The sequence below is a fragment of the Vanessa atalanta genome, chromosome 21 (genome assembly GCF_905147765.1).
Source record: "Vanessa atalanta chromosome 21, ilVanAtal1.2, whole genome shotgun sequence".
NCBI lineage: Eukaryota > Metazoa > Arthropoda > Insecta > Lepidoptera > Nymphalidae > Vanessa > Vanessa atalanta.
In genome coordinates this window covers 3231185-3254822 of record NC_061891.1, presented here as the reverse complement: position 1 = coordinate 3254822, position 23638 = coordinate 3231185, and the positions used below count along the sequence as shown (strand labels likewise).

The 23638-nt window shown below is 32.0% G+C and overlaps 3 protein-coding genes across 3 annotated transcripts in view; 1 reads left to right on the top strand and 2 right to left on the bottom strand.

The window, feature by feature from the left end:
- The window catches only part of LOC125072278 (myosin light chain kinase, smooth muscle-like), a 37832-nt gene extending 33329 nt beyond the window's left edge, over positions 1 to 4503 (bottom strand). The window contains exon 1 of the mRNA XM_047682840.1: positions 4248 to 4503. The gene's annotated coding sequence lies outside the window, so the exon portion shown is untranslated. The remainder of the gene's footprint in view (positions 1 to 4247) is intronic.
- Positions 4504 to 8062: 3559 nt separating this feature from the next.
- Positions 8063 to 9574, top strand: LOC125072385 (intraflagellar transport protein 57 homolog). Its single transcript, XM_047683009.1, has one exon. It carries the CDS (start codon positions 8383 to 8385, stop codon positions 9511 to 9513), a length of 1131 nt encoding a protein of 376 aa, XP_047538965.1. The 5' UTR covers positions 8063 to 8382; the 3' UTR covers positions 9514 to 9574.
- A 1831-nt stretch (positions 9575 to 11405) lies between these two features.
- Positions 11406 to 22930, bottom strand: LOC125072486 (xylosyl- and glucuronyltransferase LARGE2s-like). The gene is made up of 13 exons (XM_047683142.1): positions 22732 to 22930; positions 22087 to 22410; positions 20587 to 20785; positions 19543 to 19757; positions 18671 to 19000; positions 17832 to 17984; positions 17437 to 17614; positions 15720 to 15850; positions 14911 to 15066; positions 14136 to 14327; positions 13555 to 13647; positions 12432 to 12562; positions 11406 to 12127 (listed from the first exon to the last, which is right to left on the bottom strand). Exons 2-13 carry the CDS (start codon positions 22303 to 22305, stop codon positions 12046 to 12048), a joined length of 2079 nt encoding a protein of 692 aa, XP_047539098.1. The 5' UTR covers positions 22306 to 22410; positions 22732 to 22930; the 3' UTR covers positions 11406 to 12045.
- Positions 22931 to 23638: the final 708 nt, after the last annotated feature.

Sequence of the window (23638 nt, the reverse complement as noted above, 5' to 3'; positions counted from 1 at the left end):
TTATACAATCTAATAATATCAAAAGAGCCGAGATGGCCCAGTGGTTTTATGCATCTTAACCGATGATTTCGGGTTCAAACCCAGGCAGGCACCACTGAATTTTCATGTGCTTAATTTGTGTTTATAATTCATCTCGTGCTCAGAGGTGAAGGAAAACATCGTAAGGAAACCTGCATGTGTCTAATTTCAACTACAAAATTTGAAATTCTGCCACATGTGTATTCCGCCAACCCGCATTGGAGCAGCGTGGTGGAATATGCTCAAAACCTTCTCCTCAAAGGGAGAGGAGGCCTTTATCCCAGCAGTGGGAGCAATGGGAAAATTTACAGGCTGCTAATGCTAATAATGCTATACAATCTTCCTTCAACTCTTACGTTATTCGTAGTTCATCATTTTATTCATCAACTTCATTATATTAACTAAGTATTTTTTAAATTAAATACGTCATATTAGACGATAAGATGTAGAGTAATTAATAAACACATTAACAGCATGATAGATTAAACATAGGAATTATTAATTAAGGTCATATTAATGTCAAACAAATGATACACATTAAAATTTAACGACGAGTAACTTAACTGCTATTTAAAATAAATCAATAAATATCACAGATAATGATTCAGAAACATATTACAAGATAATACCTTTCGTCTTGCGATATATATTTTATGAATTATGTCTTATAGTGAAAATGCAGCTTTAAGCTTTTGTATAAAGCCGTAAAATGTCGAAAAGAGAAAGTTTTATATCGTTTTATTTAGTCAGAAAAGAGTCTGGTAAGATATGATTTAGCTTTTGTTTTAATATAATCCATATATAAATAATGATAAAACTATCCAAAATGTTAATGATGATCTTTCTCAAATTTTTAGTTGGTCAAAGAACCATGACCTGTCATTAAATCCACAAAAATGTACTTACATAATTTTTGGTACTAGGCAACAAATAGTATCGATTGGTCAAATATGTCATAGGATTTATATAGATGGTCATTCATTAATTGAGTCTAAGCTAGTGAGGAATCTTGGGGTGAAGTTGGATGGGTCATTACGCTTTGAAGAACACATATCATCTGTTACTTCGAAGTGTTACGCTTTACTCAAAATGATTTATAAGTTTAGACCATTTTTGAGTGAATCAGCGCGATCTAAACTTGTGGAGTCCTTGGTTCTGTCTCAGTTGGATTACTGTGATATTCTTTATGGCCCCTGCCTTTATAAAAAGACTGAAAGGAAAATACAGAGGATACAAAATTCTTGTCTAAGATTTTGTTACAATATACCTCGATATTCACATATTACACCTTATTTAAATTCCAAGAATATATTAAATATGAAAAATCGCCGTACACTTAAATTAAATAATATCACTTTCAACTTAAAATATCGTAAAATTCCCAATTATTTGGCGGATAAACTTAAATGGTCCGAAACAAATGAATCCAATTGTAGATTGAGTCGAGTTCCGCGACTAATACTGCCTAGACCACATTTGCAATCATTTAGAGGAAGTTTTCGCTTCGCAGCTTCAAAGTGTTGGAACGATATCCCACCTCCGATTAAGAACAGTACGTCTCAAAATAAATTTAAGGCACAATGCAAGCAATGGCTTCTATCAATGCAAAAGACGCAATGTGTCTGGACAAATGTGTGTAAATAAACCTAATATATTTAATTATTATTTTGATTGTAATTTATTAAAATATATATCGCTATTTACTTATACATTTTAAATATTATTATTTTTATTCAATATGAAATATTTTCCTTTTACTAGAATAAAAAAAAAAAACAAACCTCTCTGTTTTAATAATGCTTGCATGTTTTTTATTTTAGCCTATTGGGCGTGTAAATTGTATTCACTTTTATTATTTGGTAATTATGTCTTCGTTTACCTTTTACTGCAATTACTGTAACGTTTGTGTTGGCAGCATATATACAAGGCGTAGACTGAAAAGCAGCCTAGCTGAGACTACGACCTTTTCACCAAATCATCAAATCTCATATTGTTAACTTTTTTTTATGGTTTTGTACCTTAATTTTGTTTTTGTTTCTTCTTGGTGAATAAAGTTACTTATTATTATTATTATTATTATTATTATAATCTTACTTTAAAGATAAGTTTTCGGTTAAGCAGCATTGCTAGTTTACGTATATGTTTAAGTATTCCAAAGTAAAATTTTAAACTTAATTTTAATTATCTATCTAAAGATATTACTGATTTTCTGACTAAGGTTTTTTCTTTCAACGACAAGATAAAGTACAACACACAAATAATGCACGTAAGATTCAGTGTTGCTTGATCGGGTTTGAACCAGCAATCTTCGATAAAGTTTCTCGTTTTCTAACCACTGGTTCATCATCAAACACATAAACATTAGCTATGTAAATCATTTATTGTATGTTTTACACGATCTGTTTTGTTAACCTAACCTTCAATTTCTCTATAAATCGTCACGACGCTTATTACCTGTCAATCGCCTCTGTTTACAAAATATTATGATTGTTAATACATGAACGTAAAATATATTTAAAAAAATAACGTTTATAGACAATACTTGTCATTTACAATATTTTTAAATATCTAGAAAGGAATTAACTAACTAGATTAACTGAGTATCGAAACCTTTTTCATCTGTCGTCACATGACATAATATCATTGTTTTTTTTTGTAAAGTAAGACCAAGAAATCGAATTGTATATTTTTAATTTTAATGTATTTTTTTATAATTATATTAATATTTGAATAAAGTATAAAATAAATAGGTGTGTGTCTAACTACTATTAACATCGACTTCATTATATTACTTATATTTTTGGGACTTATACATTATTTATACATATATTTAAAAAAAAAAAATGTTTTAATAAATGTATTCTTAGTATTAAGTGAATTAGTGTGTAAGGATATTATGTTAAGATATTGAAACGATCATGTAATTTATAAAGTTTCCATCAAATTAACCTTCGTTGTTAAATTTCTTATCTTTCATAATTGGGTAATAATGATAGCTGACTGAAATAAATCTAAAATAAATATCCCTTGTTTTTATTCGTAGTAGGTATATACGTTCGCGCATGGTGTTCGCGTAGGTCTAAGCTTTTATCGTCATTATTTATAACTTTAAAGTTTTTGATAAATGATGTGATAGTTGAAACGTAGGCATTCAATACCGCGTGGTGATCTTCAATCTACCATACAATAATCTATACTAATATTATAAATCCAAAAGTAACTCTGTCTGCCTGTTACAATTTCACAGGTAAACCAATGAACTGATATTCATGAAATTTGTCATGAAGCAAGCTGGAATCCTAACGAAGTCTTCGTTAGGATTCCATTTTTATAAGTATAATAAAATAAATAAATTGATGCTAAAATAAGAACTCTTAAATGTCCAAATACCGATCAGACTTTTCTCTTGTTAAAATTTCAGAGCATATTCCATAATTTAAATTACATTTTTTTTTATAACGTAAATTTCAGAATAAAGACTTTTTCCTCCAAACTTATCACGAGACAAATTTAAAAAACGGACCTAGAATCTAAAAAAAAAATCAGCGATTTTTAATTGCGTTACGTATTATTTTGGAGCATCTCGTTTCCATTTATATTATGAAATAGTAAACAAAATCACGCCTCAAAAATAAGAATTGTATTTCCTTTAAAATAAAAGACCGTACCAAGTTTCCATTCTTATTTCACGAGGATTTTAAATATCATTTATTTATTTTTCTTTAATCTTCTTGAAGATATTAAGTACTTATAATGTATTATTTAATTAAAATCAATTAATTTGCAACTTATAAGACGGACTAAAATATAACTGATTACAAAAATCCGGCCATAACAATATATGTTTTTAATTTAAATTGATATCACTGAGCTTTTAATCTTCATAAAGTAATCTTATCGTTACAACAAAGGAAATGAAAAAATAAACGATAATCCTTGTAAAATTAAATTTAAACAAGCTGAAATTTAATAATGTCTTCTTAATCCAAATCGACTTCGACATTACCGCATTGTATCGCAAAATTATTCATCGAAGTCCGCAGGAGTGTGTTAAATCGATTTAGCCTAGATATCGAGAGCGCATTTATGTACGAGAGTCGAGAGTTATGACCCGCATCGTCCGCGTCTGTCACATCACATGCCTTCGCTAAACCGAATTCCAAGTAAATCATCGCTACAATATTTCCAGTCGGGAAAAGTCGACTTTCGAACCTTATAAGTACACTCACCTTCTGCAACTTTAGCGTATGCACATAGGGCGTACACAAAATGTGAATCAGGTTGACGAGAAAACACAATTATTCACATGCACGAGTTATTATTAACACTGGCACAATATGAACGTTTCGTAACACTTAACGCGACGTAAAAAAAAAACAATGATTGAGAAAAACGTTTTGAATTTGAAGTGCGCTGCGATGTCGCGTCGCGAGCGCTGGATGGCGACTGGCGCTGCGCAGGCGCAGGCAGTCGCCGGCGAATCTAATTTTATCGCGCCAGTAATACGAGATAAAGCCGTTCTTTATTGGGGAACTTTTATTCTTTGTTTTTTGTTTGTTTTATATGTGAAATCGACCGGACAGCCTCCTCGACCAACACTGGGCGAGCGCATGATGCCTCCGTTGCTTAATCAGTGGCCTTGTTGAAAGTTTCGCTTGGTCCATTGAACTTTAGCATTTATTAGAGCTTTTGCTTTTGCTATTGTGGCTTTACAGTACTAAATATGAAATTTTGCTTTGTATTTGGAGCTTTTGTTACGTTGCTTTCTATATGTTAGAAAGAATAAGCATTTTTTATTGTACTTTATTTACAATTTCCGCAAAGAAATTATTTACGTTTGAAAACAATGGAAACTTTTCCTTGTAGAAAGTCTCATTCATAATTCTTGTTTATGTAATTTTAATAACATGAAGTTTTAATGTGAATCATCTTATAATTGATAACAGATTCATCTTATAATTCGAAATTCGACGCTGCAACTGTGCCTAAGAAATTTTAGAAATTTGTCGTTTTTTTTTTGTTATTTTGAAGCAAGTAATTGTACGGAATGAGTGTTAGAAAATTTGTAAATTATATTTTTGTTTCGTATTTAATTTTTAATCATAGTTTTGGTAAATACAAGACATCGAAAAAAAAACTCCGTCTGTCTCCACAAGGTGACTCGGGCAAAGTTCTGGCGCCACGGAACTGACACACGGACCATAAGCCACTAAAAATAACATTAATAATAATATAACGAAAATAAATAACTTAACCTCACGTTACAGCGTTCATAATATTGAAACATTTTATTAATTTATAACGTTATATTTTTTACATCTTATGTGATTTCATTTTAAAATATTCTGATTGTATTTTAACAATTCAAACAGTCTAACAATTATCAAATTGTTAATTAAAAAGTAATAACTTAATTACATTTTAATGCTTTATACTAATAATAATCTATTTAAAATTCATTAACGGATTTATTCAAATGTACTTTACGTAATAATTAAGGAAAATGTTTTGTTTCAAGTGATTTAGCTAAATGTATTTTTAATAACAATGTATTTTAACAAATGTCAAAATTACAATTTAATTGAAAAACTAACTATGTTATTTAATATAGATAATATTATTACAAAATGTATTAAATTATTTTTACGAGACATCCTGTAATACATCGAAATATAGTCTAGATATAAAACAATATTGTATTGCACATTTGAGATAAAACATTTTAGATGCCATGGTCTATATATACATATACCTCACTTTTTATTTTACTTCAGATTATCCTTGTTACAGTGCCAGGGTCGATCGGCGATGATGAATTACCAATAAATGGTTTATTTGTAATATGAATAAAATAAGACTATATAGATATAGAAACTATTTAAAAAGGGACCTGGTTAGGCTTCGGAAATGAAGACTGATGGCGGTTGGAAAAATAAAAGTTTAAGGTCGGATACATGCCATAGGAGATACCTATATCCAGCATTGGATGATGCACGAAAAGATTATGATTCATAGAAAATATTTTCCACGTATATATTTTGTTACATGATTTGAATAATGCGTTCGTCAAAATTTCCGTCTGTGTGACACAAAAGCATTAGTCACCTAGCCTTCTAAAGCCGAGATAACCACGACTTAGCTATCCCAATCAATTATAACGTCACACGAGTGAGATAGAAAATGAATAATAGTTTATTTTTTACTTAAAAGCTAAATAAAACGTGAGTGCAATATCCCATATTATCATTTGGTCTATTGAATAAGCCCTTCGTTATTTTTTTTTAATAACTATTATTAATTATTAGGTTATTATTGTCGTTTTGAAAGTAGTTCGAAATATTAATTTATAGACTTGTAGTTCTAAAATACAAAGCTTTTAAATAAAAGCTTGTTATAGCAGTATAACGAAATAAATAATGACTGGCTGGCTTAATTGTTTTTTTAGGTTATATATGAGATTAAAAAATGTATGTAAATTAAACGAATGTGACAAATAATATAAAATATCACCTATAATTAAACAAATTATTTTTCGAGATTTTTGATTATTTATTAACGCATTGTTAATTATTATTAATTATTTTAAATATTTATTTAAATTAAAAGACTTAAAGAATATGCAATAAAAATAGTTATAATAATAAAAAAAACTTAAACAACACGTACTTAATGATAAGGATGTGAAGGTATATATAGGAAGGTATATAGGTCTTTGCTAAGACATTTTAAAAATCGATTAAATCTTTTTATTTGTCTTTATTGCGACACTTAGTTTTATGTCCTCAAGAGAGAATAAATACGTTTATTTTAAATTAGATATCCCAGATCTTTATTTATTAATTCTAATTACATAAGTATTTTAATTGAAGTTACGAACAAATAAACTTGGCATTGATTTCTATTACCTTTATTAATAAATCCAACATTATGTAATTTTATTTGAAATCATTCAATCTTATAGAAATGTCATCAGTGCATTATCATTGGAATTTCCATTGTGGTCTGTTGATACATGCTTTTTTTTCCCGGTTTTGTAATTTTGTTGTTTTATATATTAGTGTAACTTCCTTGTTACAACAATTATCTCAATTAGGTTATTGTTATGATAAACTAATTTTATATTATATTTTGATTGTTGTACAGAGTCCGCATACTCAGACTCAGGCACACTCCGGCATAAACTGGGCTTTAACAAACCCTCCTGTCGTTCTATCAAATATATATATATATATATATATATATATATATATATATATATATATATATATATATATATATATATATATATAACTTTATTTAATTTACAACATCCACAGGAACACAGTTGCCCGTGCCTTTTTTTAAATTTTACTCTTATACATTTTGACGTTTTTATATTTTATATTTTTACTGATTCTATCAAATATTATTAAAACTAAAAAGACAACGAGAATGAGACAACGATAATTTTGCTATTTTTTTACTAATTGTTATATTCCTAACAAATGCGTCAAGAGGCGAGGAGTCAATCGCAGGACGTGGCTAAGCTCTCTCAGCGTTCCCACGCGGTGACGCCCTAGAGGCCAATACGACTAACAACTAATACCTAAAGAATTGCAGCTCGTTAGTGGGGAATATTTGGGTAATCGAGTTAGATAATCTCGACCCATAGTGCAAATAAAATAAGAATATATTAATGATAGCCGATATACGAGTACTGTATTTATGAATCTCATAAAGCATATCTACCAACAGATTTATTGTTCTAACGAAATATCAAACAAAATAGTTCTTTAGTGTCATTCAATTGTGATTGGCAAATGTTTTCATTCAACAAACGGTTTTTGGATTCGTGCCGGGACTTGAAAAAAGTACTTGCACTGAACGTATTTCGTAATGAAATAACAGGGAGGTGCCAAAAATCTATGTTAATTTGTCGTTCCATCTCTAAATATGTATATTCTAGGCGATGCTGGTTACTGGCACGCAGACAATAAATGATAGACTAGCTTTTATCTAATTGATTTTCTATTCGTTATTTTAATATCGCTGTACTCATCACAAGTCTTTATATACTTTTTGTCGATTTACCTTATATGCAGTTTTGACATATTCATTAAATAGAGCATTAAGCTATTAATTTTCATACCAAACTAAGGTTGAGTAAGACAAATTAGTAAGGAAAGTAAACAGAACGGCCGTTTAAATAAAGGATTCTGTGACCCGAAGTTGATTCAAAGCGGAAAAGTCTGTATACATTTTGTTGCCATAGTGACGATTAATAAACAAAATTATGGCTTCGCTCAAACTGTAACGTTTGATAAACAGTTAACATTCAAGAGAGAAATCTGCTAATACTCACGCGAAAGGTGTTTATTTTGAATTATGGATTTTAATATTATGGATAAATTACGTATCCTGAAAATCGATACGGAATTACGACCGCAAATCAAAATGAAGCCAATGAGTCGGTATTATTTTATTACTTCGACGAATCCTGGAGAACAATTCTTTGTATTTGCTTCGACAGCCGCGTGGCTTATAAGAAAAACTGGTAAAGACTTCGAACAGCCTAACGAAGAAGACGATCCAAACTCGACTATAGCATCCATTCTTGAAATTTTACGCGAAAAAGATATTGCAGTTGACTTTTCATCTCACAAGCTTAAACAAGGTTACGGTGATCAAGTTTGCTATATTCTAAATGCATTGGCTGACGAGGCCATGAAAGTAGAGAAATTTGAATGGGAGAAACCTATTGTTAATATCCCTGACACAGAAGAATCGGCAGATGACGTGGATCAAGTTGAAGACGAAACTGAAATTATTTTAGATAAAATAGAAGAAGAAATGGGTATTTATTCGGACGAATCAGAAGGCGAGGATTACGGTAATACAGAGGAAAAAGAACAAAATAATGTTACCAACAAAGTTCACGATTGGGAAGCCTGGAAATTAGAATTAGAAAGAGTTGCTCCAGCGTTAAGGCTAAAGATTTCAGCCGATGGTCGTGATTGGCGAGCTAGACATGCTCAGATGAGGTCTTATCGAGATGAGCTATTCGATAGATTTAAAATAACAGGTACGCAATTAAATAAACTTCACAGTAACATTAGTTCTGTAATGGATAAAATAACAGCAAGAGAGAACATTTTAAATGAGCAATTCGAACCAATAGTGAGAGAGTATGGTACGCTTTTGGACGAATTGAATAAAGTAACCAATGAATACAAGGAAGCCAGTGTTGGCGTGACAGAGAGACAGGAAACTCTAAACGAGCTGACAGCTAAAGTAGAAAACATAAAACAGAGGACGGAATCGAAGGGATCGTCGATGAATGACAACTCGCCATTATTAACCGCTAAGAAGGCTGTCGAAACTTTAAAAAAGGATATTCAGGAATTAGATTTCCAGATTATTATTTTGCTCTGGCTGCTTATATCAAAAGAAAATCCCAAAAGTAACAATTACTTAGGAAGCGCTGAATCAAGAATGGTCAGTGCTGAAGCTTATTAAATAGAACATCTAATGTATAGCTAGTTTTATATTTAATAAAATTGTCGATTTCGAATAAATATTAAGAAAAATTTCGTCATCTACTTACTTATAATAAGTGCTATAAGCAGACAATCATAGGCAATTTTGAAAAATATAACTACAAATATAAATTTAAAAAACTAAATGATTACCTACATTATTTTTTTGTTTTGAAATCTTGGTATATACTTATATTCTCAGGTGCAAACCATTGGAGATTATTTTAATTAAACTTTGAGCAGTTATAATGAAATTGTATTACGGTGAGTTAAAGTTTTTTGGTGCAAACTCATTTGAGTCAGTATACTTAATATTGCTATTTGGATTTAAATAGGACCCACATTCAGACATAACTGCCAAAAACATAGTTCCCATGATCTGCTATTGAGACTATTGACATTGTCGGTGTTTCTTACCATACATTTCTTGTAACAAAAACTAAATAAGAATTAACCTCGACAGCCAACATCCACAGAAATAAAGTAACAGTGACACAGGGTTCTAAATGAAAACTCGAATGTTTTAATGAACGTTTATTACATAATAAAAATGAGACTAAACAAATTGGCATTAATAAAAATAATTACCACTATAAAAAAATACTAAAATAAAATATAAATTACATACATACGGAACGAACGAACCAATATGTATATCAGACCAAGTACTTAATTTTTGACAAATAAAGTATATAAAATCGTTTTCATAAAGTAATTAAAAAATTAAATAAATGTATAAATAAAATGGCAACTCTGATTGCTGTTTTAGTTCATCACCGCATAAATATTTTAATATTATTAAATTTTTAACATTATTTTAAAAGATAATTAACAAGTTAAGATTAAATAGTTTAAATGAGTCTTATTTGTGTTTAATATAAATAATTGATGAAAAATTCAAAATATCAAATAAATTACTATTAATAATTACTAATAGCAAGGTCAAATTACATTCCGTTGCATCCGCCATAAAGAAAAAAATACTTCGACTGACTTGAGGAAAATATTGTTGTCCTTTTCCGTTTCGTATTACTAGGCAAGATTCGTTTCACATAAAATTTGGTATAATTAAGGAACACGTGATTTTCTTATACTATATAATAAAATAACATAAATTAAAATTTTAAGCAAGTGTACTTAATCTAAAGAAACAATATCGAGAATATTTGTTAAAAGTTTACTCAAATATAAATCCAACATACAAGCGGATACACATGGTTCGACTTTAGTTGATCAATATTTATCGTTCAACAAAACATTGAAACAAATGTTAATTCTAAAAAAACAAAGAATAGTTAAAATTAATCGCCAGTGATTTAGTAGTTGATCAACTAAAATCATCTCGTTTGAACGCGTTTTTAGTCATAAGTGCAACTTAAGTAAAAACCAATCAACCGCGTTGTCAGGACTATATAATTAGTGACATTGGTGTTGTTAAGGTGACAAATCCTATTATCGGCACTTGTGAACGTTGTGTAATTAAAATTGGTTGATAGATTACCTCCTTATAACAAATCTGTAATGTTTTCAGGGTTCATATACGATTAAAAAAAGTTTTTTTTTTTAATGATTTATATCTTATCAAGCAGCAGCGTTCTATCAACATTTGTATTTCAATATTCAGACATTTGATTGTCAATAGCACAACATTACTGTTGTTACGATATTCTATAAAGCTTTCTACCGTGTCGTGATCGTCAGGAATGTTTAAGTTGAATTGTTTATATATATATATAAAAAAAAAACCGGAAAATGATTCTGATTTTGTCGTGTGCTTAATGCATTTATTTTGTTATCTGTGTGAATTGATTTTGACAGATAATATGTCACTTTTTTAATTATATAAATACCAATTTATGCGAATAATTTTAATGTAATAATATACCAATATGGCGTCAGCAGATATCTAATATAGTACATGCAAGCCGCTTCGTATCTACTGTTATGTTTCTTTTTTAAGCTAGATTTATGTACTTTTTCGAAATTTAAACACCGGCTGTTAATGTTCAACTTCACAACCACATAGATATCTTTAACTTTTTGTACTTTATAATGACGCTTAAAAGCCCATTTTGAAAAATCCCCAATCATTAATTTAATTTCTACTTCATGCTAGTATTTTTTTAATTAAGTTATGTTAAATCAACCGTCTTTTTTTCTTTTATCTATCACATAATAGATTATGTCATGGAAATTTGTCTGATATTTTTGGTCTAGTAAATTATTTATAGAAAAAGTTGTTTGCATTATGACAAAAATATTAATCGTAATGTTTACAAGAATTGTTTGTAAACTGGTTTCGAGTAAAAATCAATATCTTGATAACGTCTAATCGCTCTTTGGTTAAAAAGCTTTGAACTTTCACTGGAACAATTCCTTTCGTACCAGTATAGATCTAAGCGTTTTCTTTTAAATAATTGCGTCATATATATTAGTGAATTTAATAAATAGGTAGTCTCTAGCATAGCCTCCTCGGTTTTAATGATAATATTCTTTGGTTTCTGAATATAATTTACGTTTTAGTATCTTCGAGTGACACGTTGTACTTCCTCCTCAGATCATCCATGAACTCCTGTTTGAGCAGGGCGAGGCATCTGAAACGGTAACAGATGATAGATAAAATAATAAACATATTTGCAAGTATTCCAGTCAAAGTCAAAGTCAAAAATCTTTATTCAATATAGAAGTGTTTACACTTGCTTTTTGATTGTCAAAAATCTACCACCGGTTCGGAATTTAACACCTCGGACCTGAGAAGAACCGGCGAAAGAAACTCAGCGGGATATTTTTTTTTGTTTTTTTTTTCCATTTTGCATGTACAATAATAATTACATTTTAGTTATTTGAAACAGCCTGGAGGAACAGTACAAGGTAAAAGTGATAGTCTAAAGTACGCACATGCGGTAGTGCGGGTCGGCGCGGAAGGCCGTGATGTCGGGCGAGGGCGCGTGCGGCGTGTGCACCACGAAGGCGCCCGGCAGCACCACGGCGCGCCAGCCGCGCGCGCGCAGCTCCACGCTGTGCGACACCTGCCCACCCGGGGGTACATCGGCTCACTGAGCGTGTTTAAATATACTACGTGCCGGTGACGTCCCGACTGACCCGAGACCAAACGCAAAAAAGCAATCGAATACACTAATTAACTTAGCCATAGAACATTTTTTTCGTTTCATTAATATATAACATCCTATAACAGTATCTGCGATATTATTACAAAAATACTAACGGGCTCATAGCTTACGGCCAGAATACGTCAAAGGTTGCCGTTCCGAACCATTCATTCACAAGTTATTAACCTAAAGTGATGCCGGCTGAAGTTGAAGGGGACTGTGCGGGCAGCGGGCGGGCACGTCCAGCGCTGGCGCCGCGCGGCGATTCCCGGTATTATTCAAGGCTATGTGCATGCATGACACAAAAATGCACCTTTGTCGGTTATGTACTTATTCAAGTCACCTCATACCCCTTACTCTAACGTAAATATATAAGTACGCTTTTTACCGAAAATTAAGAATAAAGTAATTTTTTTTTCTTACTCATATACTGAATTTAATTTATTGCATACGTTTTTTTAAGTGTCTCTTTAGCCTTAAGTTCACAATTTACAACACAAGAACAGTAGCACAATATTTTACATGAATCCTATTTTAATGTTATCATTTTTCGCTCACGTGTTAATCGATATTATTAAATAGAAATATCAAACAAAAAAAAATGTGCACCGACACTACATGACTTATACACCGTACGCCCATTTTTTAAATGTTTCGTCTATTTATTTATTTGGTAATTTTATCAGGCTTATATTAATGCGATATTTAATGCGATGACGTCATCGCCACTCTGTACAGAGAACGAAATGTTTTGTACTGGGAGAAAAAAAAGTGTCGAATTTCGGATATTGTTTAATCCTAATCATCATTCTTATTTAAAATCTTACTTATAAAATAGTGCAATACTAAAATAATCATTGCAAGTGTAACTATAAAACTATAGTCGCTAGAATGCTTTATGTCCAACATACCTTATTCCAACCGAAGCCAGAAAACCGCGTGTCGTACTTAGGCACGGTACGGTGAACAACTAAATACGGCTCGTAATCCGACTGCCATTCTATCTAGAAATAAAATATAACGAACAGTTATAAATAGTAGCATGTGATTTTATTTATATTTAATTCAGGATATCATTGATTCACCACCTCTATAGACATTGTCAGATATATGTAAATATAATATATATAACAACAATATATTTTTGATGTATCTATGGTTGGTGGTGACTACTTACCATCAGGTGGTCCATTTGTCCGTTCACCAACATGTGATGAGTAGGCAAGTAGCAGTAGTATCAACAATGCTTTGTGTTCTGGTCTGATGGACGAGTGACAGCATCATAAGTGGTACCAATCTAACGGTATGTAAAGTTGCCGACACAATTTTTAACTTTGGCACTTATACATTTATACCTATTTTTTATCGAGATAAAATATTATGTAGACGATAAAAAAAGTATATATATAGTTACAATTCATTGATTTTTATGCCGGATAACTTGTAAAAGTATTCACTTCGTTATCTTAATTAGAATATAACGAAGCCATACCTCATATGGCGCAGTTGCTGTGGTCCATTTCAAGTAGTTAGTGGCCCTATGTCCTCTGGGCCATTCCCTGGCCCGAAACTGACCAACATCACCGTGGCTATTAGAAGTCGACAGACGAGATAAAAGTTCCTCCTTATATCTTGGTGGAGATGCGCGGTATCTTTGGGTTTCGAATGCCGGTACTACTAAACACTGGAAAAATGAAATTTTGATTCTGCCTATTAGTGTGTTAAATGTTTCTTTGAAATTAACGATTCTTCAGGGGATAATACGGAAATATGATTGACGCCTGCATCCAGTTTCAAATAAATAATACAATTATATCAATCGCATAGAATAATAGAACACTTTTATAATTAAGCAAATGTAATGCTTCTATATTAAATAAACGAATTTATTTTGAAATATTACTCTTTTCTGGATTTTTGCTTAAAGCGAACTTTTTCAATGAGACAGACAGAGGGAGGGAGTGAAGCGAAGATATATTATATATGCAGGTTAAAACAATGGTATACTCGATACTTTATTACTTTTATTAGTCCGATACGGCAGTTCGAAAGGACAGTAGACAAAGAAACTAAGCATCTTGTGACTTGAATCCGTCTTGCATCCGTCCGTGCTCTTTCAACTCTCGCGGGATTTAAACTGACGAACCAGATACTTTTTTGTTTCTGAATTTAGCATTTGCCTCATATACTTTACAAATATTTCATTTAAATTTCTACGTGCAAAATGACGGAAAAAATAAAAAGAAACCAAAATAAAATATGTTTACCTTTTTCTGCGGATAAGGGTTAATAAGCTTAGTTGCGGTCCTCAGGTGTTCGTACAGACCTGCCATCGGCACGAAGTCCACGTCCATCAAGAAAACGTATGGAGTGTTTACGTTTTCCAACGCAATGTTACGGAGATAGTTCACTGGATAATGTACCTGCAAAATCGAATCCTATACTTGTAAGAATAAGGTTCAAAATCATTTCTTAATCCGAGTTCCATTTACATTACTTATCATTAATAATTGGTCGGTGACTGCCGATGACACAATCGGCGACCATCTGTAAGGAATCGGGTCAATCCCAATGTTATATAGAACACACAGTATCTAAAATTAATTATTTTGTGGCGTCTACCTCATATACATTATACACACATACATACTTACAGATATACACCAATATATTTATCCATATATAATTTTAACTCAACATAAGATATCGGATTGGCGACACATGTACCCAGTGGACAAACACTTCTTATCTCCGCTGTGACGTCATCCTTTACCTCATGTTGTGACCCCGCCCACCGGTGCGCGCAGAGTCGTAGATCACCATTTCGCCAGTAAAAGATCAGATCACCGAAACGAGGCCCGTATTTTTTGTTATCCTGACCGCTTATTACGTATCCTCATAAAAATATTGTTACACTGACATAAACACACACAACATCTAACCATAATATATAAATATATATCTGACAATATATTACAGAGTCAACACAATATATATTAGTTAAATACCAGTTAATATTTATTAAAATATGGTGACTGCTTAACCTGGTTATTATACAAGAGGTATAATTCCTTACCGAGTCATGTTTAAAAACTAAATGGTAGCCGATATTGTTTCTAGAACTGAGGGTTGAAGACCAATCTCGGATAAAACTTTCTAATTTTGTTACTTCGCAGTCCGATAGGTATATTGCTGCGCTTAATGGACCTGAAATAATCAATAATCAATCTCAATTTTTACAGAATTAATGAGTATAATTTAATTGCTTGAGTACTTAATGAGTATAATTTAATGTTGGGGCTTTGTGCAAGCCCATCTGTGTAGGTATTAGGCATGTGTCCGATATATCGGAACTAATCTAAAAACGGATGTCGTCGAAATATAAGATGTCATCGATTTGATGTTGACGGGTAACCATTTTCACATATATTATTAAACTCATGAAATATTCGCCCTATCTCTCTTTAACTTTCAGTAACCCATCTGTGAGAAAGAGATGAAGCGAATGTCAAACCGATTTCGATATCACATTCGTTTCATCTCTTTCTCACATATCGTACATTGTAAAGTTAAAAAAAGACAAATATTTTTGATAATGTTATGTATGTACGCAAAAACATAAATGATTTTCCCAGAAATTGTGACGTACATTCTATTAACACTAGGAACAAGAATAAACTTGTTACTCCAAGTACCCGATTACACAGGGTTAGTAACTCTTTTTTGGGGCAATGTATACGTTTTTACAACAGGATCCCAGAAAACGTTCAAAATTATTCAATTATAAAATTCAAAAGAGTCGTTAAAGAGCGTTTGTGTGCTAAAGGATATTACAACACTAATGACTTTTTAGTTGACTGCACACCTTGGGAATGAAATGATCGCCTCCAGGCTGTTTCAAACAACTAAAATATACTTATCATTGTACCTACATGGAAAATGGTTAAAAAAAATAAAAAAATATATCCCGCTGAGTTTCTTTCGCCGGTTCTTCTCAGGTCCGAGGTGCTAAATTCCGAACCGGTGGTAGATTTTTGACAATCAATAAGCAAGTGCAAACACTTCTATATTGAATAAAGATTTTTGACTTTGACTTTGACTCTAGTAGGTATCATACAACGCCAATGTCTATGATGGGGAACCGCCTACCATAACGATACACGTACTAAAGACACTTAATTAGAATCAAAAACTTCCTTTAAAAAAAACACATTATGTACACAACTTCAAAGAAAAAGAAAGTTAAAATAAATTAACTTAAATTTAACTTTAAATGTGTGTTTCTCGCAACCTTGACATCGAATTGTCAATACAATTTCATCTGTCGAGTTTAAGAGTCAACTGTCAAGCAAAAAACAGTTAGAGAAGTTGGTATCGGATTTTTGAAAGTAAAATTATAAGTGGATGTAAGTAGTAGTGGAATAGTGTTGTATATATGTTGTATGTATATCTAGAGACATATTAATCAAGAACTGTTTGTTGTGCATAATATAGTAGAGCTATAAACTCTTTTGGTACTCTTCAAAACCATCTTTCACGAGAAAATGCATGGCGAGGGGGAGGGGGTTCATAGGTTTGTCCCTTTTTTGTTTGCGTGTGTGTGTATTATGGAGCTAAGTGGAGATATTAGACAAGCGAGGAAAATGTTTCCAAAAATCCTTTGATGTGTTATAATATTAAAACGAAGCCGTAGCTAAAGTTCAAGACAAATCCTAAAGTCCCAAAGTTCGATACAGTTACATAAAATCAATAAGACAGATATATAGATGTACAACAAGGACAATGAACCATACCATCCCAATGCTTGACAAGCCTCTCCAGAAACTGTAGTCTATCCATAGACAGTTGAAGGACCAGCGTCACGTCGAAGCTGTCTACGTTGATATAGTTATAGTCCATATAGTACAAGTGCGTGCGAAGCTTTACGCGTTGTGCTGCGCGGAAACTGAGGCAAAGGTCGGAATGATTCATCTGAAAAAATAAATGTTATCTGTTTGTTCATCAGTTATTATTGAACATATTAAAAAAGGTTTAATATGGCTGTAGGAAAGTTAAGTTTGGCAAATTATATTTTTTTTTTCAAGACATTTGTGTAGAACAATTTATTTTCGGTATTTTTTTTTTAATTTGTAATTTCTTATCAAAATATATATTAATAATATAATTTCTGAATTACAACTTGACGTACCTTATAAGTAACAACTTCGTTCTGTGAACATCTATGAAGCTTTTCTCGTAGCAAATTACCATCAAAATTTACATATGACTGATGTATGTTTTTAAAATATTCCGAATCACGTATCCGAACGTTATACTTGCTTGGGGAGTTCCAATGAATGATCTGTAATAATTTACGTAGACAAATAAAGATAAAAATAACATGTATGACTTGAACACATTTGGATTATGTTTTAAGTAAATTTTCATTTTATATCAAGAGTTAAATCTTGTTTTTAAGACTCTTATTTTCAATTCAATTAAAAATTACCTATATTCAAAGAGGCATTTACAAGAACATTGGATTTCATTTATAAATAATATACAATAATAATACAATTAAGTCGATTCGGCATGAACCTTTTTTTTTTTTATGTCATTGGTTGGCGGACGAGCATATGGGCCACCTGATGGTAAGTGGTCACCATCACCCATAGACAAAGGCGCTGTAAGAAATATTAACCATTCCTTACATCACCTATGCGCCACCAACCTTGGGAAATAAGATGTTATGTCCCTTGTGCCTGTGATTACACTGGCTCACTCAGCCTTCTAACCGAAACACAACAATACAGTGTACTGTTATTTGGCGGTAGAATATCTGATGAGTGGGTGGTACCTACCCAGACGGGCTTGCACAAACCCCTACCACCAAGTAAACCTCAAAAACTTCAAGTTTTTCGTCTAATTGGTCAAAGATATTATTTTAAAGACAAATTAAAATAGCGGTGGTTTATCAAAAATATAACAAACACGTGACGTTTAAAAATGTAAGGACCCAAAACAAACTCAAAACACCAAAAAATATACCTTAACAGTCTTCACATCTTCGCCGTAGCACGACTTGGCCAGAGTCTGCATTGACATTTGGACATTGTACTGACAGTTTATAGCGTACAATATTTTTGGATATTTTTTTATAATTGCGTTTATGACATCCTGATCGGCCAGCGTCGTCTCCTTAAGCCTTTCCAAGTTTTCTTTGACCGTGCTACGCCATATTGACGTCCAGTCGATTTTGCGTCTAATTTTGTACAAATCTAGCAACATGACACCCGTATTGAAGCCTCGCCCTAACGCTGGCCAGCGTGTCTCTGTGTTGGAGTACCAATTACTTTCATTTTCAACTAGGCCTATGTACTGAAAAATTACCAAATAAAATATGTTCTTTTAGCATTTTTTTTAAATATTTTTAAAATAGTAGTACAAAATTTATATGAGCAATTATTATTGAAAACTTAGAATGGATATTTAAATAAACAAGATTTGACTTAACCAAACAAATGGGTAAGACATCAAAGTACAAACTACTTTATACAGAATTTTATTGCCATCATGAGAACTAAGATGTTATGTCTCTTGCCTGTAATTAAGCTAGCTAAATAAACAGGTAAATAACTTTGAAACAGGAAAACAACAGAACATATACATACATATAATGTTATAAAATATAGACCTTTAGCAACTTTTTTGAACAGAAGGTTTGTAGCTTATTCTATGAATGGTGCAAAGCAGGTTGGTAGATAGTAATGAAGAATACCAGAAGTTCATCCAACACATGAAGGTTTCCTCATGATGTTTTTGTTCACCCCTGGTACTCTCAGGTGATGAATCATAAATAAAAATTAAACAAATGAGAAAAACCAGGGCTAATATATTACTGACAAATCTGATTCACTTACTTGATCATCCGTCATGTTACGAAACATATTCCAAAGTTCAACAATATCACTAAGGAATGTTAAATCAGAATCCAGTACGATGACTTGTTTCAATGATTCAGGTAGAATACTTGGGAACAGCAGCTTGACCAGGGCATATATACCAGAGTAGTGACTGTTAGGTATCCAACGCACTTCTGAGAGACGGTTCTCGGTGTTGTAACATGTGTATTTAACTGCAAAGACAAGTTAAATTTATACTAAAAATAGAATTAAGGCAAGATGCCCAGTGGTTAGAACGGATCTTCACGGATGATTGCGGGTTCAAACCCAGGCAAGCACCATTAAATTTTCATGGGTTAATTTGTGTTTGTTATTCATCTCATGCTCGGCCATCAAGGAAAACATTATGAGGAAAACTGTATGTGTCTAATTTCAACGAAATTCTGCCACATGTGAATCCACCAAACCACATTGGTACAGCATAGTGGAATATGCTCCTAACCTACTCCTCAAAGGGAGATGGGTGTTTAGCCCTGCAGTGAGAAATTTACAGGCTGTAACTATTATTATATTATAAAAATTAAGAAAGGTCAAATATAAAAACAAATATTATTATTTCTTCCAAATGATTAACTAGGACAGTGTCATTAGGATGAATATAATTTTGGAGATATCGTTTGCTGTGGATATATAATGAATATCCAATGTTGCTTACTTTAAAAAAAGAGATATTATAAATTTTGATACAGTGTTATATTTAGTATAATTTAGAGATTGTTATAATTTACACTATCGCATTATATTGGCATTATGGCAGCACCACATATGATGATATCCTTTTGATCAATTTAAATTTAGGTGACTATTCACCATTATTCGTAACAGATATTAAAGTGCTAAAGTTCATGCGTAATAGGTGCAAGTACTCACATACTTAATACTTGAATACTCTTTTGGAAAGACAATTCATGACGACCAAAACAGTTATATAAACCAATGGTTTTATGTGCTTAAAATACGACACAAATATGCTAGAAGTCCAGAATAAAAATCAATACATACCATCCGGTAGATCCCATGAATCGAAAAGCTTGGTGATGGTTTGTGCTGATCCTGAACCCACAATGAAATGAAAGTGTACTGGGTTCTGGCGATGGTGTAGTAACGATTTTAACATTGGTGTGATGATCCTTGTACATTTCCCCATACAGACTAGAGCGATGTGTACTGTTTCACATAATGTTCCCACTGCATCTGGAATCTAATAGACAGTGATTGAGTAAAATAAAATCATCAAAGTTATTGGTACTGGGTGACGGAAATAGCAATATATTGAATGCCAGTTATTCACCAATCTGATTTACTTGGTGGTGGGACTTTGTGCGAGCCTGTATCTGTAGATACCACCCACTCTTCAGACATTCTACTGCCAAACAGCAGTACTCAGTACTGTTGTGTTCCAGTTTGAAGGCTGAATGAGCCAGTGTAACTACAGGCACAAGGAACATAACATATCTTAGGTCCCCAAATTGGTGACACATTGGCAACGGTTAATATTTCTTACAGTGCCATTGTCTATGGGCGGTGGTGACCACTTACCGTCAGGTGGCTCTTCTGCTTATCTAAATTAAAAAAAAAAAACTGAATAAACACTTTAAATATGCTTAAGAAAGTTATAGGCTTAAAAGTAATGTGACAATTTTCTTTGATATATATATATAAGAGCCGAGATGGCCCAGTGGTTAGAACGCGTGCATCTTAACCGATGATTTCGGGTTCAAACCCAGGCAGGCACCACTGAAATTTCATGTGCTTAATTTGTGTTTATAATTCATCTCGTGCTCGGCGGTGAAGGAAAACATCGTGAGGAAACCTGCATGTGTCTAATTTCAACGAAATTCAGCCACATGTGTATTCCGCCAACCCGCATTGGAGCAGCGTGGTGGAATATGCTCCAAACCTTCTCCTCAAAGGGAGAGGAGGCCTTTATCCCAGCAGTGGGACATTTACGGGCTGCTTATGTTATATATATATAATGTATGGTGGTGAGGTGGTGTATATGTGTTATTAAATTACATGTTATTAAGCAAATAACTTTTGATGAATTTTGAAGAGCTAGAGCTAAGTTTGCTGTCAACGTATAATTAGACGGTTAAAATCAGGCAATGTTTCTTATTGAACCATATTTTTTAAAATTTTATCGTTTCGATGTCTACTTCATAAATAAATAATTAACCTTACATAAATTGTCTAATTTTTAGGAGGATTTGCCAATTTGATGAGAGTGGACGATTTTTTGGTGGGGGAACATGACCAAAGGCTTACTCAGGTGTTATTTGACCATATATGAGTAAGCTACAATAATAATGGCTCAAGTGATATTACAATGTAAACTAGACTTGGAGTATAATATATGTATAGTCTTTTAAAATATTAACATTGATGGTGGAGGCTTTATCTCTGAAACTATAAGGTAGTTTCCTACAAAATAAAAATAATTCAGATGTTACATAATCATCCCTTAAAGAATGATTTCTATAATAAACAAGAGAAACAACTTACCTCAGGAACATAATACTTGTTATCAGATTCTGAAAAATCACGAATCCCGCTCACAGATAGCTGTTTCTTGATAACTTTATTTTCTGTTTCTAGTACATCTATTCTAGATATCAACCACCAGTAGTAAACAACCGAAACTGCGACCCATATACCCAATGGGACGCCTAACCAGGGTCGAAAAAATAGACAGTTGAAAACATATTTAGATGAGAAATTCATTTTAGGCTCATGACTCTTTATGTAATTGCCAATTTTCGGTTAATTCATAGAATGTACTCATATTTGGTTTCATATATTCTCTTAACTTAATTGGTGCTCCTGATACTGTAAGCAATATATATGTAAATGTATTAAAAAAGCTATTTCTAGATTTAGCTCAAATTTTGAACAGAAATAATTCGTTCACAGTAATGGTTGGAATATTGGAAGAACGATAATATATTCTTTTTTATATTTATACAGCAAATGCAAGTTTGTTAAAAGTTAAGTAAAAATATGGTTTCGTAACAACCTCAAAAATTTAAATAAATATAATAATTGTCTGAATAGTAGATACTTAAGAGTTCCTTTAACAACTCTATCTAAACGTGGAAAGTGGCCCATGTAGGTAACTTTCCAATTATATATATAGGAAGTGAAACTTACCGGTGCATTTGTGTTTTCGTAACTGAGTGTTAATTAATAATTTAGATGTATTAATTGTTAACAGAATTTACATTAATTTAGGCCCAAACTGTTAGCGAAAATGTAATCAAAATGTACAAAAGGTAATCTTAATTAACTTTCCTTACGATTTCATTGCATTTAGAATTTTAATCAGAAGTCAAATAAATAAAAATAGGGACCGTTTAATAACAAAGCTACATGTCAATGTCAGGATGTTGTTTAATTAATTACTCGTGGAAAAGGTATTGTATCATACAGCCTTGTCATAAAAAAGTTTTATTATTGGATATCTATTGAATAATTAAATACATATATCAAATATTATCTTATCCAGGCAGTTTTTTTCATAACTATATTTTGGTCAACGTCACGCCAAATCATTTTTTTCTAGCCACTAACTTATTCGTAGTTTTTCCTTATTTTCTTGGACATCAGATCATTGGTTGTAGCGACAATTTGCCCTATTTAAGTATAATATTATTCGAATTTATTTCTATACATAGTGTATAATTATGTATAAGTTTGTCATTAATTTCGTTTGACTTATATTAATTTAGAGACCGACATGTTTTATTTTACACGCTAGAATTTTGATCATAGTTTGTTTTAAATAGTTTATTTTGACATTCTGATACTCCTCTCAGCCTAATTCTCTGAAGATATTTTTTCATATACCAATTAAAACTTTGGCAGGCGATGGACCTCCGTGATGGACATCTGTGAGAAATATTTCACCTTTCGGTTTTCATTTTATTCAACTTTTAAAATTGCTGTATTTTTTTTTTTTTGTAAATAAATTAATGTATCGTTTTTGGTGTCTTAAACTTGAACAGATATTGTTGTAGACAGATTGTCGAATACTTTTGATATGGTCAATCATACTTTT